The 16,937-nt window shown below is 46.2% G+C and overlaps 1 protein-coding gene across 2 annotated transcripts in view; it reads left to right on the top strand.

Moving 5' to 3' along the window:
* SNCB (synuclein beta) overlaps window positions 1-14,693 on the top strand; it is a 38,799-nt gene extending 24,106 nt beyond the window's left edge. For both annotated transcript variants that reach the window (XM_033140419.1, XM_033140420.1), the window contains exons 3-6: window positions 9,050-9,088; window positions 9,679-9,797; window positions 13,114-13,203; window positions 13,907-14,693. In XM_033140419.1, coding sequence (XP_032996310.1) covers window positions 9,050-9,088; window positions 9,679-9,797; window positions 13,114-13,203; window positions 13,907-13,939 — 281 coding nt within the window. In that variant the 3' untranslated portion in view covers window positions 13,940-14,693. The remainder of the gene's footprint in view (window positions 1-9,049; window positions 9,089-9,678; window positions 9,798-13,113; window positions 13,204-13,906) is intronic.
* Window positions 14,694-16,937: the final 2,244 nt, after the last annotated feature.

Raw genomic sequence — 16,937 nt, 5'->3', positions numbered from 1 at the left:
CATGTAGAGCATTCTTGGCTGATGGGAGGGTAATTCTCACAAGCAGGGAATGTCAGAGGGAAATGAGGGGCAGATGCCATGTACTGCAGGGTATTTAACAGGGAGAGCTTCTGCTTTCCAGGCAGCCTCCCATTCCCTAGGTATGCCCTGCATTCGTTGTTCCTAGAGGGATGACCTTGCATCTGGCTGCAGCAACATGTTTCTTGGAACAGGCCCAGCATAGCAAGCAATTCAGAGAGCTGGAAGCGCCCGGACCTTCCCATTAATTACCACTCTAGCCATTTTGTTTCTTGGGCATGCTTTATTGGCAGGGATTTTAATACCTTTCTCCAGATCGCTGATTAAAAAAAGCATATTGAAGACCGCTGGGCCTGCAGGCGATCCCTCTGGGATCTTAATGCAGACATCTCTGGTTTCGGCGCACTTAATCATTGGATTGTGCACTTTATCGATATGGCGTGGTGCTACTTTCTTAATTGGAATGTCCTAAAGAAGCAAGTCCAAGTCCCTTAAAGCTGATTTTTTTTTTTTTTTTTTTTTGGAATGACTCGGTTACCCTTATGAACCAGTGCTTGTAAATAATAAAAAGAGAGATCCCAGAAGATGCTGGGAAGGAAGTACTTAGAGCCCAGTTGGCTTCTCCAGTTGTGCCAGGAGGGCACAGTAGAACAAGGCAGGAGTGGCATCTGCAGGGAACTCCTAAGTAACTCTTTTTCCACCCACTGCTAGATATGCTGGAGAAATCAGAGCAAGAGCAGCTAGCCACCATTTCAGTCCCGGGGACAGAATCTACTGTGAAACTAATGAATCTTAAGCTTCAGGGCCCCTATTCCCAGAGGAGCCTCAGAAGTGAATTTAGTATACGTTGCTTAACTTTTTTGGGGGTCTAGTAGTCCCAATTTGAGTCGCACAACTCAATTTTTGTTTTTTGTTTTGGCTGTGTATAGTTCAACAGTCCCATAGTTTGAGAGTCAGTAGCACAGATGTTGTAAAACCCCATTGAAGAAAGTAACACTGGTTACCTAGACATTGTTGCTGGTTGCAAAGGGGCCCCCATAAGAGTTCAAGCTTCAGGGACCCAAAAATGTAGGTCCGCCACTGGCCCTAAGTGTGAGGGATGGATTTCTGTTTTTTTAGGGATCTATCCAGTGTTCATATTCTGATAATGGACATGACTAACTTAGGTCTATTAATTCCAGTGGGTTTCCTCTGTGGAGAGCTTAGTTGGATACAACCCTTAGTCTGCAAAGTGCTTCGCTGTCTTTCCCCTACAGACTTTGCAAACTGGCGAATGTTTCCGTTGATCTGGAAGACCATGTCCTAAGAGGAAGGCTGCACGGTCAGGTCTTGCATGCATGCTGCATTGGAATTGCCTCCCAAGGCTCTCATCCCAGGGCTGTGTGGATGCAGAAGTGCTCAGTGGCAGTGGTCATGCTTTGAAAGTGAAGACCCAAGGTTCAGTCTCCACTTATAAGATGGTGTGCATCAAAAGCCTGTTATCAGTTGAGTAGATTGTGCTAGGTTAGAAGATCCAATATTCTGCATCAATATAGGCTCCTTTGAATGTTCATAAGCCCCCTGCCTGAAGGCTTTTGTGAAACACTGTTATTCTTCACTGCCCTTGTCTCCTGTCTGCTGATGGTGTCCTGTTCTGGTGGTGATGAGGTAGGTCATGAATATCCCCATTTTACAGTGTGAATGGTGACAGTCCGTCATCCAAGGCTTGGTGTGCTTTGAGAGAAAATCCTATGCCAAGGGACCCTCAGATTTTGCAGTAAGAAGAGTAGAATTCTGCAACCTGTATAACTCACGCAGAATACCAGTTTTCCCCCTCCCTAATTTATGCACAATTTATTCAGCTGCTCTGCCCACCATGGGGAGTAGTAAGGAGCTATGTAGGGCGCTGAAGCCTCATACCCTAAACACTGGGATTTTAATACAGTAACAACTCTGACTTCTGAGAATTACACATATAAGTTCAAGCCTATCTTCACAACCATAAGTTCTGGAAACATGCTTACCGGTACTTATTTTTTTAAAAAAAGTCAGGAGAGAAAACAGAGATTCTTTTGCTGTCAATACCTCATTCTGCATATTCTTAACCATCTTATCTGAAGAAGTGTGCATGCACATGAAAGCTCATACCAGGAACAAACTCAGTTGGTCTCTAAGGTGCTACTAGAAAGAATTTTCGATTTTGTTTTTTCAGTAAGTGCATGGTTGATGAGGGATTTTTAGGTCTTTTATGGGTGTGCCTGGAGCTCAAATTATGCTTGATATTAAGTGTGTATTTGCTTACTTTTGCTAATGGGAGACCCCCCACCATCAAATTCCATCTTTAGGCATTTGGGGGAAGAGGTCTCCCAAAAAGAGCTACACTTGCCCTCCACCCTATTTCTGGTCCCATTTTCTCCCTGCCCCATAATCTGATACCACTTCCACATTTTTAAAAACCTGCATGTTAAATGCAAAGGGAGATTTAACTTCAGCTCCAGTTTAGCCATCTGTTTCTCCTGGCCCACTATTCCCAGGATCAAGGAGAACTGGACAAGAGGGGCTAGAATGCTGTGCTGGTGTTGGTGCCTGATCCCTGCTATTCTGAACTGTGCATCTCCCTTCAGGCAGGTTTGCAGTAGGAAAAAAAAATACTTGCTGAAATTGGTGAAGCTCTGGAGGTGTAAATTTGACCTCAAGGGACGGATGCCCACAAAGTATCCATTTTGGAATGGAGGTTGTTTACCAAGTGTTCAGGTCACCTCAATTGCTAGTCGGCAGGGTGTGAAATCTTTGGCTGTGGCCTAACCTCTTGGCCGTCAGCATGATAATGCTTTTTGCCAAGGAGGGATTTAGCATCTGCAGGACTATTGCTGGAAAGCTTCCAAGGGAGTAAAACAGCCCTTGTGTCCTTGTGCCAATTATACTGCTGGAAGGAGGTATTGGTAGTGGATGGGAGCCTCCGGTATGCTGGAGCCCTCCCTCCCCAACTGCCCAGGACTGTCTGGGATACTTTAGGTGCTATGCACACCTGACCCCAGCATGTCCCCATTGGACCCGTTAAGGGAGATCAGATCATAGCAGATTACGCAGCCTAAGAGATGACTTACTGTGACTGCTCTGACAGCGGCCTCCAGCCGTCACATACCACACTCTCCAATGCTGTGCACCCCTCTCCCATAGCCGATTATGGGATTCCCTACTGGGAGGGCTGGGTGCTGTGGTGTTAGCTGCATTTCCAGGACCTGAAAGGCTATATTTGCCTGCACATATGGGCTTGCAAGGGCAAGGCGCACATCTTTATTTTGAACAAAGCCTCCAGGCATGAGCAGGGAAGCTTGCAGAGGAGGAGGAGATGCAGTAGCCTCATATGTTTAAGCATGGATTCTGCTAGCACATGCTCCAGAGAGGCAGAGGAACCTCAGGGAGAAATGCTGGATGCAGCAGTGCTTGGAAAGGATTGCTGGCCAGACAAATATGGCCAATGAAAGCACTGCTGGAGGGAGGGGGGAATGATTAATGCCACCCTTCCCTGGAAGAAGGCAATGTGAAAAGCACAGTGTGTTGACCAAAGTCGTTTTTCTCCCTGGTGGTTCAGCATTTTAAAAGGTTTTATTGCACCACTCGGCCACCTGTTCCTGCCTTCATCCAGCTCCCCACTTGCCCATTTTGTTGCCTGAAGCAGGTAGCTTCACCTGGTGCATGGCAGAGCTGGCTCAGGGGGAGCAGAGTTAAGGGCTAGCAAGGTAAGTTGATCCCACCTGCTGCTGCTTCAGGATGCTCCACAGGGGGGCGGTGTAACCAGAAGCACTAAAACAATGTTGGGTATAGAATTGTAGATTTGGGAGAGCTTCTGTCTGCCCCTGCCTGAAGGTTTTTGGAGAATCCATGAAAAGCAGTGGAGTTGGAGTGGGGGAATATAAGCTCCATGGAGATGCGGTGATATACTTTCGGGGCTCAGCTTTCTTTTAGTACAAGGCCTCAGCCTTGGCATATGTGAAACATTAATAAAGCGGAGTGCCTTTTGAATGTGTACAGGTTGAATTCACTTGACTGCTTTTTTATTTTTATTTTTATCTTGCCTTCTGTTATAGAACTCAACAGTTTGCCTCCATAAATCTAGGTTCTGGAGCAGGCAGAGCTCAAGCCACAACACACCTCCTGCTATGGTTTCTGTAATTTATCATAGCATATTCTTTGCATATTCAGGCAAGCCTTGAGAGTTACACTTAAAATGGCCTCCTGCATGAGTCACTGCAGATTCAGGTAGATGTTGATGTGCTAGTTGTATTCCGAGAGCAGTTTCCCTTCACAGAGGAAGGCTCGCCTACAAATACCACTGTACCTGAGACACAAGGCCTGTCCCCAGGGTTGCCATTGGATGCCCCGCAGAGCACTTAATGGTGAAACCTCCCTGTGTCAAATGGCACTGCAAGTCACATTGTTTCATAGGCATGCATCTTTGCATAAGCTCACCCTCATGACTGTACCGTGCATGCAAGCTGCTAATCCACAGCACAGCCAGAAGATAGATGTGGAGTCCTTGGGATTTTGGCAAGCTCACCTTGCATGTAGATTTATTATTGTGTAGCTTTTCTTTATCATCTCGCAGCACAGAAACTGACTAACTGTAAGCTTTGATTTTGATAGCACCTCATGAATTGAAAGCCTAGCAGAACCCTGTAATATCTGGACTTTCATCTGGCCTTTGTTAAGATCTCGTAGCTAGGAACCTCAGGCTTATCTATGTATATGTGATAAAGCAGGTTCCATTTTGCTCTTTTGGATACTTGGAATGTAAGAGGTGGCTCGCAACACTGAAGAGCTGAGCTAGCACAGTATAGTTGTTTCTACCTGTGGAATACCCCACCACAAGAAGTCAGTGGAAGATCATCACCCCTCGCAAAAGATTTACACTGAAGAAAGTAATAGGGTATTCTCTTTCACATTCCCCTCAGCATCAAGCTGCAATTTACAGCTAAAGGCTTATATAAAAAAAAGCAGAATTGCTGCTTTTCTGTTAGTGCTAGCATTGGCAACACAATATTCTGCCTTGAGGTGGGATACACAATCTTCCAGTAATAAACTTCAATTTTTAAAAAGGCAACGGAATCTTGTTGAGTTTGATGGTGTTACTTTTTTAAAAAAATTAATGGGTGCATGTGGACCCACACACTTCATTGGTAGAGACTCTGTCTCCAAGGAAGCAAAAATTAAAATCCCATCCAGGCACTGAGTAGACTAAGAACAGCTTGGTGTTTCAGCAGGTGGCTGCATCATGCATCCTCAGTCGATTCCTTAGTTTAAAAAAGATGTGTCGAGAAAGGGGGAGTTGCATCAATTATTCCTAGTGATATCACAGGCATTAGCCAATGAATGCGTGTGATATTCGTGCACCTACATAGCACCCACATCATTCACAACCATCATTGCTGCTTGCCTACCAGTTGGGCTATTTTCTCAGTGACAAAATGTTGTCGTTTGTAGGTTGGAACTGGGCAATATACATTCAACACAAGTGCTGCCTTGAAGAAAGACACACCTGGGTTCCCTGCAACAATTGTGTAACATTTGTGCATTTATTTTGTACAGGCACACTTAAAAATAAAAAGAAAAGGCCAGAGGGGTAGCAATTTCAGTCATGAAGTCCTGGGAATAAGCCAGATTTCACCACTAGGGGGCCTTTTGCATTATGTCAGATGAGTTTAAGGCCAATAAATTTGGTAAACAGGGTTCCTTCTGTCAAGGGATAAGCAGCTCCACCTTTCAGTATTTGTTGCAGACCTCATAATGAGTATGACTCTTGCCAACAACTCCTGCTTTATTCTGCCTGTCACATTTCCCTGCTGTTGGCATCTTGCATGGTGAATGATAGGCAGCTGCCACCACTCATGTTCTTTGAGATAACCAGCCTCATTTTACAGGTATTTGGATCTTGTCTTGGTGCCTCTGAGTCAGCTGTGATGTCAGATCTGTGCACTTGGCACGGGCAGTTCAACTTAAAACACAACCTCCCCAGTTGTAGCATCTCGCCTAAAACCTTGTGAGCGATGCAACATTTCGGGAGCTGATCATTTGCCTGCCTTGTGTTTTGTTAATGAGGTTTATCTTCTTTTATTAACGCTGCACCATGTGTATGTGGTGTCAAGGTGTGCTAGACAGCTTTTTATAGCTCAGCAAGTTTAGATCGGGGACCTTTCCCTCCCTACAGCTGCTGCCTACTGTTCTCTCACATCACTCTACTGTAATTTTGCAGCCCCCTGTCTCCCTTCTTAGACGCTGTCTCTCAAGTTTGTCTGACTAGACCAAGCCCTAGGAACATCAGTCTAAAGGATGGGGGACTTGTGGGCCCCCCCAAGATGTTTATGACTTCCAGTTCCCATCAGCCCCAGCCAGCAAGACCAAAGGTCAAGGATAATTGGAGTGTAGTTAAATGATGTATGTTGTGCGGTGGCAGAGTGTCATCTGGAGGACCTAAGGAATGAATTGCTTGTTGTAACCACACATGTCCATTCAAACCCTGAGAGCTACGTGTGATTTGGAGTGGGGAAGGCTGAAAGGGAGTGCTTAACCTGGACTCCACTTGCCTTGAAATATTCCCACCCCTTCACTTTGGGGTTCCAGAGATGTTTGGAAATGGAGGTGGGTTGGAAGCTGGGAGCAGAAAAGCAAGTGCTGGGGAAAGAGTTCAAGACACACATTCCACACAACGGCTACCCCTAGCCATGATGTCTGCATTGCTTCCATTCTTAGAGGCAGTATGCCTCTGATTGCTAGCTGCTGGTAATCACCAGTGAAAGTCATGTCCTGCTTGTAGGCATCTAGTTGGCCACTGCAGGGCTGTTCTTATATTAAGTCTCAGTCAGTGGGTTCAGGATTGCAACCTGACTTTGCGGTCATAGGTGGTGCAGTAGTTAAGAGTGTTGGACTGAAAGATCCAGATTTCAAGTCACTGCTAGAGCCATGAAGCTCATTTCATGACTGGGAACGACTGCCAGGGACTGCCCTGCTTGTTCCTTCTTGCATGGATGCAGGGTGGGGGCCCTGGTGGTCAGTAGGGCTTGCTGGTGGAGAGTGGCTGAGAGGCAAGCCAGCAGCCAGACAAGCCATGTCATTTTTCCGCCTTGCAGTGAGGTCTGATAAGGAACAGCTGGGAGAGACAGAGGTGTGGACAGCGAGGGTTCAGAGTTATTATTATTGTTTATTGAATTTGTATACTGCCCTTTATCCATAGATCAAAGGGCGGTTCCTTATAACTGAGGAGGAAGGTAAGGGGCGTGAGGGTCCAGCCAAGCCCAGCAGGAAGAAGGTGCTGGAGAGGAACTAGAGGAGGAGCAGGCCATAGGGAGATACCTCAGATGACACCTAACCAGTGCCCCAACAGGGAAATGCTGGATTGTATTCAGTGGGGAATCGGAGTGTGATGGCACACCCGCTCCTAATAAATATGTGAATTAAACAATCCAGTGGCTGTGCCTATTTTGTGTGAAGGAAGAGAAGGACCAGGGGCATAGACACATGGGTTTTTGATGTACCCTTGTACATAGAAACCCAACAGTGATGTTGGGCCAGTCACTATTTCTCAGCCTTACCTACCTCACATGTTTACCTTTCTAAACTATAAGGCCATGACAATAAGTGCATAATTGCACAGATATGATTTGATCACTTTTTCCCTTTCTCTTCATTACATACCCCACAGAAGGCTGTGTTTCATGCCACCATGTTGTGAACCAGCCCAAGAGCAGGAGAGGCAATATAGAATTATTTTAAATATGGGCATTCACTTCTTTCAGGTTTTTCCCCCTACATTCTATTACTCTTGGTGCCATAACCTTTCTTCTTCTTTGTGGCATGGAGTCATTTGGGTGACTATCTGGTCTCAGTATGGTTGGCTTATCAAGTTCTGGGAGATGGGGAGGTGACTGTCTCTCCAAGAGGGCCAAAAGCAGGTGTGTAGTCTCAAAGCGGCGAGGATTAAGTTTCAGAACAATGAACAAGGGTCAGTGGGTCCAAATCAAGTGAGCTCCTCTCCTTTTGAGAGTTGTGTTCTACCTTTCAAAAAGAATTTCAGTATGTGGAACGTATTGTGTCCTTATATGGCAAGTTGTATCAGCCTCATTTCCCCCTCCTCAAATATTAAAGACCCAGGATCTGTGTCCTCCTTTGCTTTTGGTCAGCTGAAGTACTAGTGGGGCCTTCCTTTGAGTGAGCACTTAGGTCAGGATCAGGGAGCCTGTGGCCCTCTAGATGTTGCTGGACTACAACTTCCATCAACCCCAGCCAGCATAGCCAATGGCCAGGCATGATGGGAGTTGTAGTCCCAACATATGGAGAGCACTATGTTGGCTACTCCTACCCTAACATAACACTGTAACACCACCAGGGGGGAAAAGCAATGGGGGGGGGAGGTCAGTATGGAGTCGTAATTCACATCAAATGTGTGTGAGTAATATGTGCAAAGAGAGCTGGCTCTTCAGGATTTATCTCAGGTATTTTGACTGGGCAAACAAGCCTGCTGAGCTAAAACATACAGGGATGGAGAAACTGTGGCTCTCTAGATGTTCTTGCACTCCACTACCATGAACCCCAGCCAGTTGCTTATGGATGATGGGAGTTGAAGACCCAAAATATGAAGGCCGCATTCCTGGCACAGAACTTGAAGGTTGGTCAGAAGCAGATGTTTCTGAGACATAGGCACAAAGTCTGAAATGCTGCCTGCTTCCTAAAGGGTTGATCTCCTAAATTTCTTCCCATGTTCTGAAGAAGGCAACTTGAATAGGATTGACCATATCCAATATACGGATGAAAGGTTAACTATATTTAGAAATGTTCCCTCTCAAAAAATTTTTATTCTGCAGGAGGATTATTTCTCTGAGTAGAGTCTGCGGCTGGGATGCTGAGGAAATGTGGGCTGGGTCTGAGGGGCATTGGCTAAGCTTTACTTGCTTCTTCTTGCCTTGTGTGGCTATTTATTGCACTTCGCGTTTTCTCAGGTGATGTTGCTCCTCTCACACATTTTTGAACTACGCATCCTTTCTCTTTCTCTTTTTAGGAAGCAAAACTCGGGAAGGTGTTGCAGGTGTGGCCTCAGGTACTGGCTGCTTGTGTTCTCCTTTCCCATGCTTTGCCTGGTCACTGAGTGGGCGGCTGTGCTAAAGCGATCACAGGCTAACAGGACAAGCGCTGTCATTAAAACCTCTTATGTAACTGGGCCCGGGACAAAGCCTTCCAGCTGCTTCTCACGCGTCTGCAAAGCCAGCTGTGGGGATTGGCTAAGATACCTGACCCCAGCTTTCCGGAGAAGCAGGCATACAAACCTGGAAGCCTTGGTGAACTTGAACTTGCAAAGTACTGGGGCGGGTAAAAGAATGAGCTTACACACATTGGTGGAAAAGAGACTGTGATGCTGGGTGAGGACCCAAACAGGGGGGGTGGGTCCTATGGTGGAAGAAGGATTATTGCTTGGCCTTGTGAAACATGTACATAGATAGCAGAGGAGATAGATACAATTCATATGTCTGCTACAGCAGCCTTCAGTCCCCAGACCCCTGCTAGGCTCCCTTCCAGATGATAAGATCCTTTGCCCCTCATTCAGGATGCGAAAGGCCACATACTGTGAATCTAGAATAAGGAGCTAACTGCATGGCCTCAATATGTTGGTCACTCTCTTCTGGCTTTCAGTTGCTGAGAAGACGAAGGAACAGGCATCTCAGCTGGGTGGAGCCGTCTTCTCAGGGGCTGGCAATATCGCAGCTGCCACAGGCCTGGTCAAGAAGGAAGATTTCCCCACTGACCTGAAGGTGAGCACCCCACACTCTTCAGGTGACCCTGAGAAAAAGCACGTAGCCCGTGGCCATATAAAAGTCTCCCATAGAAAGGCAGCTGATCCTTGGAGCCTATTGGGACGATCAGTAGATACGATGGGCAAGATCCCACTTGCCTTGCTCCACCCCACAAAACAAAATCTTGGGCATGGTATGGAGTTTTGCTGTATCCTGCTCTTGACAGAAGATAAGCACAATTGGTTGAGCAGCAGAAGATGGAAAGGCAACAAACTTGTGCGACAGTGACATGAACATGTCCAGGGTGCCCATTGTCCTGACACCTCTCAGACTGAGGGTACATAAGCATTATGGACAGATACAGGCATGCATGGGCACAAGAACAAATGCTCATGCATGAGAATATGTGTACTGTGTGCTACATAACATGCGATGAATGCCCACATGGGCACAGTGTAAGTCTCCAGGCCAGTGACAACTGCACATTCCAGAGGGATGTTTGTATACATTTATGTTGGCATCTCACTTCCGTGTGCATTGATGTGCTTCATGTTGTGTGCAAACATGTACGTTTGTGCCGGCATGTGCTTCGAAGCCTGCCTACGTGCACGTTTGAGAATGAGTGTGTTTCTCACAGTAGGTGGGTGGGTGGGCAGCCTGCACTGAAACGGTCTGGCAGCTGCAGGGCTGGTCGATCTGAGGAAGGGCTCTCGAATCTTGCAGCCGAGCTGCCACAACGAGCTGAGCCGTTTGCTTCCAGCTTAGCTTAAAATAGCAACAGCTGAAGAAGAAATGAGGCCAGCGCAGCCAGGCAGGAGCAGGCACTCTGTTCTACTCAGCATGGGGGAAGGGAGCTGTGCAGCATCCCCCCTTCTCCCCACTGAACAGCTCCTGTCCCTCGATGAGAAGCACTGTGCAGGGCCAATCACAACTCAGCCCTTCCTCAAACAGAAGGTTGTAGATCTACCAGCCACTCTCACAACTGAACAGAGGAAATAGAATAACCGAGCATATATTAAGGCTTCACCCAAACATCTTAACATGCGTAATACAGGCCACCTGGCCTGCCATTTTTGGTAAGCCGGACTACATATTTGAAGTTACGTTCTGGGCATGGAACAAAAATGGAAATTCTATACTTACCAGTGACAATTTCTGTTCTTCCTAAGTGTGGGGATTGCCACCCCCGGGTCAAGAAGGCAATTCTCCAATTTTAATGTTTAGGGGAGGAGGGACCCCTCCCCTCAACCCCCAGACACTTCAAACCAAGGCAGCATTTCTAATGACAACTCTAAATTAGAACAAATAAGCCCATAGAGGCAGCATCAGATTGCATTTGGGCCTCTGAAGGGCAGACTACAGACTTAAGTAAAAAGGTATTTATTGATTTTTTTTAAAATGCAGTAATAACACACCATCTTTCCTCTTAAAAGTGTGGGATGAACCTCCAAATCATTCCATAGGGCAGGAATGGGGATCCTGTGGCACTCCAGAGGTTGTGGACTGTAACTCCCTCTATGCCTAATCATTGGCCGTGCTATCTAGGGCTGATGGGAGTTGTAGTCCAAAAAACAGCTGGAGACCCAAGTTTGGGAAACCCTGAAGCTGCTAAATTGAGTTAGTTTGTGTTCATATATTTACATTTTGTATTTACTTATGATTATTTCTAACTGCTTCTAATGTGTCGTTTGAATTGTTATGCTTATTGAGCACTCAATACATTGTGAGCCACTTTGGGCACAATTTTGTGGGAAACCAGCATACAAATAAACAAGGATGCTGAATGAGAGCAGTAGTGTCTCCTTTGTTGGAGTGTGAGGAAGTGAGATGTATTGTGACACCCATAGCTGTGATAACCTCTGCAGCTGCTATGCATGGGATATCTCCCTCTAGCCCTGTGGGGGATGTATTGCTTTAATCCAAAGAAATTTCAAAGTGAGGATGGATATTATCCCCCTTCACTGCAGTGGGGTAGGGGAGTGTTTTGACTCTTGATGCCCTCTGGTCTTCCTTGGAGAAGACGACACTGATTGCCTGAGTGCTCTCCCACCCTGTCCCATTGCGGCAACACTTGTGGGTTTTTTTTCCCACTGAGGCGTCCCTGTGCAGATTTTCCATGACTATATTTCCTGCAGCGAGGACCTGTATGGCATTTTGTTTGAAAGCCTAGGAGGGAAGTGAGCATAGACAGCGGTACTGAATATCTTCCTCTTATTTGGCACTCTATGGAAGTGGTCCAGACTGCAAACTCCCACTGACTTTAGTCATGCAGGAAAGAGGCAAAGTGTGTTGCAAGGGGACAAATTATCCCTGCCAATGCAGCCTAGCTACGAATCAGAACAAGACAAGGTATGGGAGGTCTCTCTTTTCCACTCTCCCAATGCTTGACTTGCCATAATGGGTGGCGACTGCTGCTTGGCTCTCATCAAATGCTGGAGTCTGCCTGTGATGAAGACAGGACGTCACCTGGGGGTTGAAAAGAGATGACCTTCCTCCTCCCCAAATGAAAAGGGAGATAGTCTTCCCAGCCCCAGAGGGACCTATTCCTGTACTACCTGTCCTCCTACAGTAGAGAGATTCTAAGCCCCAGAGCTCAAGGAGAGAGGAGCCTATAAGAATGGGACTACTTTAATACACAACATGATGGCAGTTATTCCTCCAGGGTGGTGAGTCTTGAAGGCAGCTGGCCAAACTTGCAAGAACAAGATCTGAGAATCCAGAGAGGCATTCACAGAAAGCTCCTGAGTACTTAATTGTTATAAAAAAAAACATCTTGGAGCCTGATGCATATAAACCTTTCTGGGCAGAAAATAAGTCCTGCCTCCCTGCAGCTGTAAAAACACTTGCAACAGAGTCGGAATGAGTGTCAGCAAAGCTAAAGGGTAGGTAGCAACAACTGGCAGCCCTTGGGCAAAACCCTGTCCTCATCTGCACTCTCCCTCCAGGTGCCTATCCAAAGGCAAAAAGCTATGTGACCATAGGACTAGTTATTAGGGCCCTTTCACTGCAGAGGTGGACTCTGGCCCTTGACTCCTCCTGTTCAACTAATATACTAATTGTATTAGTATTCCACTGATTAACTAGGGTTGTTAGGGGCCCCTGGGCTAACTTACCTCTCCTTTCCATAGTGTCAGGAATGCTCAGTGCTACCAAGTACTTGCTCTTTTTAGTTCTTAATAAGAGTTTTCTAAAATACCACTGTAAAAGGTGCTCACATCTTACAATACACCTCCCACAGCATCTGCAGCCTGTAGATTTTTGACTCTGCTGGGCTTTCAGAAGACACATGGGAAGGACACTGTCAGTGCTTAATAAGATGTTGTTCCTTCCACAGCCTGAGGAGGTTGGTCAGGAAGCTGTGGAGGAGCCACTGATAGAGCCACTGTTGGAACCTGAGGGTGAGAACTATGAAGAACCCCCGCAGGTGAGTGGAAAAATTAAGGCAACCTGATGAATAAATGGGGGGGGGGGGAATGCTGGGAAATAAAGTATCTCGGCCTCCCACCAGCCCCCTGTGAAACAGATCTGCACACGTCCTAACGACTGATGCAGGATGGGTGTGGTCTGCATTAAGAGGTCACAAGCAAGCAGGTGGTGAGGAAAGGGGAAATACTATAGTATACACACATTTTGCATGCAAAAAGTCCCAGATTCAATCCTGGCATCTCTAGGTAGGGTGGGGAGAGACTCCTGCCTGCAACCTTGGAGAGACCTGAAAGCCAATGTAGACAATATTGAACTTTGATGGGCTACTGGTCTTGTGTACTGGGAGGCTTCATTGGGAATTAGAGGAAGCAAACTGTCTGTATGGTCATGCAGGAGAGAAGAGTAGCTGCATTCACAGGAGCTCTTACTGGTCTAATCTGTGCAGATAAATGTAACTGAACAGAATGGGGGAAATGCTGTATGTTTGAGCTTGTTAGGACCCAGCTTGGAGACAGCTATCACATATGGTAGTTAATGCAATTGGCACAGCCAACCTAACAGGAGCTTAGCAAGGGCAATATAGAAGCCCAGGGCCTGTATCTCAGGTAAGCTTATCCATGTGGGGTCTAACTGGGCAATTCCAGTGCTGGGTTGTTCTGACTCACATCCTCGTTTCAATTCATGACATTTATTCTTTTCAGGAGGAATATCAGGAATACGAGCCAGAAGCATAATGGCTATCCCTGTTCCCGACACTTCCACCAGCAGCACAATAACAATAATGACCCTCCCCCTCCCATCCCTCCTCCACCTCTCCAAAGGAAGTCCTTGATGCAGATGGCGATGGAGAGGAGCCCCAACACCCCATCCTGTCATGAGTTCTTCCTCCAGTTCTGCTCCAAGGGACCTCATCGGGATCTGTGTTTTATGTATCGTGGTCTTTAGCATTAAGAGAAGAATTTTGAAGGCAAACCCTGGCTGCAGCGGTTTGTGTGTGCGCACATTTGCGAGCCCAACCTTACTGCCCTGCCTCCCTCCCAGCGCAGTAAGGCCAGGCTTCCTTGTGTCAGTAAGAAGCATGTTGTATCTTCTCCGTTTTTAAGCAGAGCATTCCATCACCTCGGCTAGGACCCTGCATTGGGCCTGCTGTACATTTGCTTGCACGTGAATCACGCCAACTCCGCTTCATTACCATTGGTGGAACTTTTTTTTATATCTCTGAATGGATTGTTTACGCCTTTGTGATCTGTCCCTTTCCTGAGCCCCCGCCCCTGGCCTTGTAACAGAGACTCCCTGATTTTGACGGTTCAGAAGTTGTGTCTGTGTATCCCAAACAAAAGGAATACCCTCCCTCTCCTGCCCCCAGCGCTCTGTGTTGTGACTGTGGCATGGATATACCTCCCACTGTCGCTGTGTGTGCAATCCTGGGGCAACTGCCAGTGACACAGCTGCCCCTGTGTCCATGAATAAAGCCAACTCTTGTCTGTACCTTCTTGTCTGCCTCCACATTGTTCACAAGTTCAAGAGGAAAGCAGTTGCCTTGCTGTGTGCAGCAACCAGGGGTGGCTTTTATAGACCAGGTCTCCTGTAGCTACTCTGAAACAGTGCAATAAATATATCCTAGGAGTAGGAAGAGGCATCACTTCTAGCAAGGAAAAAGTAAAAACAGATTCAACACCAGTGGAGGCTCAAGTATAGGTACCCAGACGCAAAGGACAACAAGGTTTATTTTATTTAAAATGAATCAGACATTTCAGCAAATACAACCTCGGAAAGAGATATAAAATAAAACTGATAGTATTGTAAAGGCTTTTATACATATCTATGATGCTGTGGTTTGCCAGAAGCGGCTTAGTCATGCTGGCCACATGACCCGGAAGCTGTACGCCGGCTCCCTCGGCCAGTAAAGCGAGATGAGCACCGCAATCCCAGAGTCGTCTGCGACTGGACCTAACGGTCAGGGGTCCCTTTACCTTTTTATGTTGTGGTCACTGTTAGAAAACTGTGTACAGTTTGAGCCAACACATTTCAAAAAAGATATTGTGAAGTGGGAAACCAAGCAGAAAAGCATAACAGAAATAACTGGGGCTGGAACTTCTATAAGGAAGGCTACATTTGTGGCTTGGAAGGTTTTTTATTTTTTAAAAAGCAAGTAAGGAGAGATCAACATCAAATTATGCAAAGTGTGGAGAAAATGGACAAAACTTTCTCCCTCTCCTAGCATTACAACCCAGGGTCACCCAACCAAGTTTTAGGATGGGAAAAGGATGTGCTTCTTCACACAGTGAATACTGTAGTTAATTTATGAAATATGCTACTACAGGATGGGATGGCTACTAGCTTTATAGCTTTAAACGGGGATTTGTGGAGGATAAGTCTTATCAATGGCTATAAGCCATGGTGACTATATGCTACCTCCTGTTGCAGAAAGTGTACGCCTTTGAATTGAGCAGTTGTTAGGGAATAACTGTGGGAGAGGGTTGTTGCCTTTGTGTACTGCTTGTACATTCCCACAAGGGGTCTACTTGGCCACTGAAGGTTGCAGGATGCTGGATAGATAACCCTTTAGTCTGATGCACCAGGCAAAGCTGTCTCAAGGCCAGAACAACCTCCCCAGGCCTGGTGCCAGACCAGGACTGTCACCTCCCAATAGCAATACTGGGAGGTAGGAGGTGGAAGAATACGAACTCGCTGGCACAGCCACCGCTACAACAGCAGCAAAATGTAAGTCTGGACATCACCATGAAGAGGAAGAGTGTCAGTGATACTGGGAAATGAAGGCATAAGGCCCACACAGTGTGATTTGCCTCAGACCCTTCACCTGCAAGGCTCTTAGGTTAAGCTGCACCTGCCAAAATTTGCTCTCTCACACATCGGCACTTAAAAAGATACAGGAACCTTTTCAATCTTTACATCTAGTGAACCTAACAAAGGCAGCTGCTGAGGGTGTTTCAGGCACTAATGACTACATGTGCAAGTGCAGTGCTGTCCATGTAGCAGATGAGGGGAGACAGGACGTACAACTCTTGCTGAGTAAGGTATTCAGTGTACCTCTCAGTACATTTGGGAAAAGGCGAAATGCCCACTCAAAAGCTGTTGTTCAGGCAGGCTGCAACAGAAGGAATAAATTCTGTGCTTCTGAAAATTGAAAGATGTTTAATATTACACAGTTTTGTCAGATGCATCCTTTTCAAATATGGGCTCTCTTCCATTATGGTTGATCTCTGCTAAGCTGCCCAGCCAACACTGGTATCATTGTTACAATAAATGTTAGAAAAGGCTTCTGGAGGCAGACCATTTTCACATTGTTTTGGTCTATTAGAGATTGCATAAATCTCTAGCCATATATATTAAAATCCTTTTAATTAACACACAAAAATATTAGAACCAACCTTACCGCTATGCCCCTTATCAATAGCAAAGGTCTTCTGAATAAACATGTCTCAGTCTCTTTCACCATGGCCCATGTTCCAACCTCTTTTTTTTATTTTGCCAGTGCCTACACATATAGCAGTCTACATTTTTTTCAGAGCTCTCAAACATTCAAGTTGGCTAATGAGGCCTGGCTTTACATAGTACATGCTATGTTGATTGTTGGCTTAATGTAACAGTACACAGCTATTAACTGTGGTTTTCAGTAAAGCACCCACAAATTAGTCTGATATACATACACCAGGGTCATAGTGGTGGCACACATGCATACATAAAAGAAATTTAATATCAAGCTACCTG

The sequence above is a fragment of the Lacerta agilis genome, chromosome 2, assembly GCF_009819535.1.
Source record: "Lacerta agilis isolate rLacAgi1 chromosome 2, rLacAgi1.pri, whole genome shotgun sequence".
NCBI lineage: Eukaryota > Metazoa > Chordata > Lepidosauria > Squamata > Lacertidae > Lacerta > Lacerta agilis.
The sequence above is the reverse complement of the archived record's forward strand: the minus strand, read 5'-3'. Positions and strand labels throughout refer to the sequence as shown.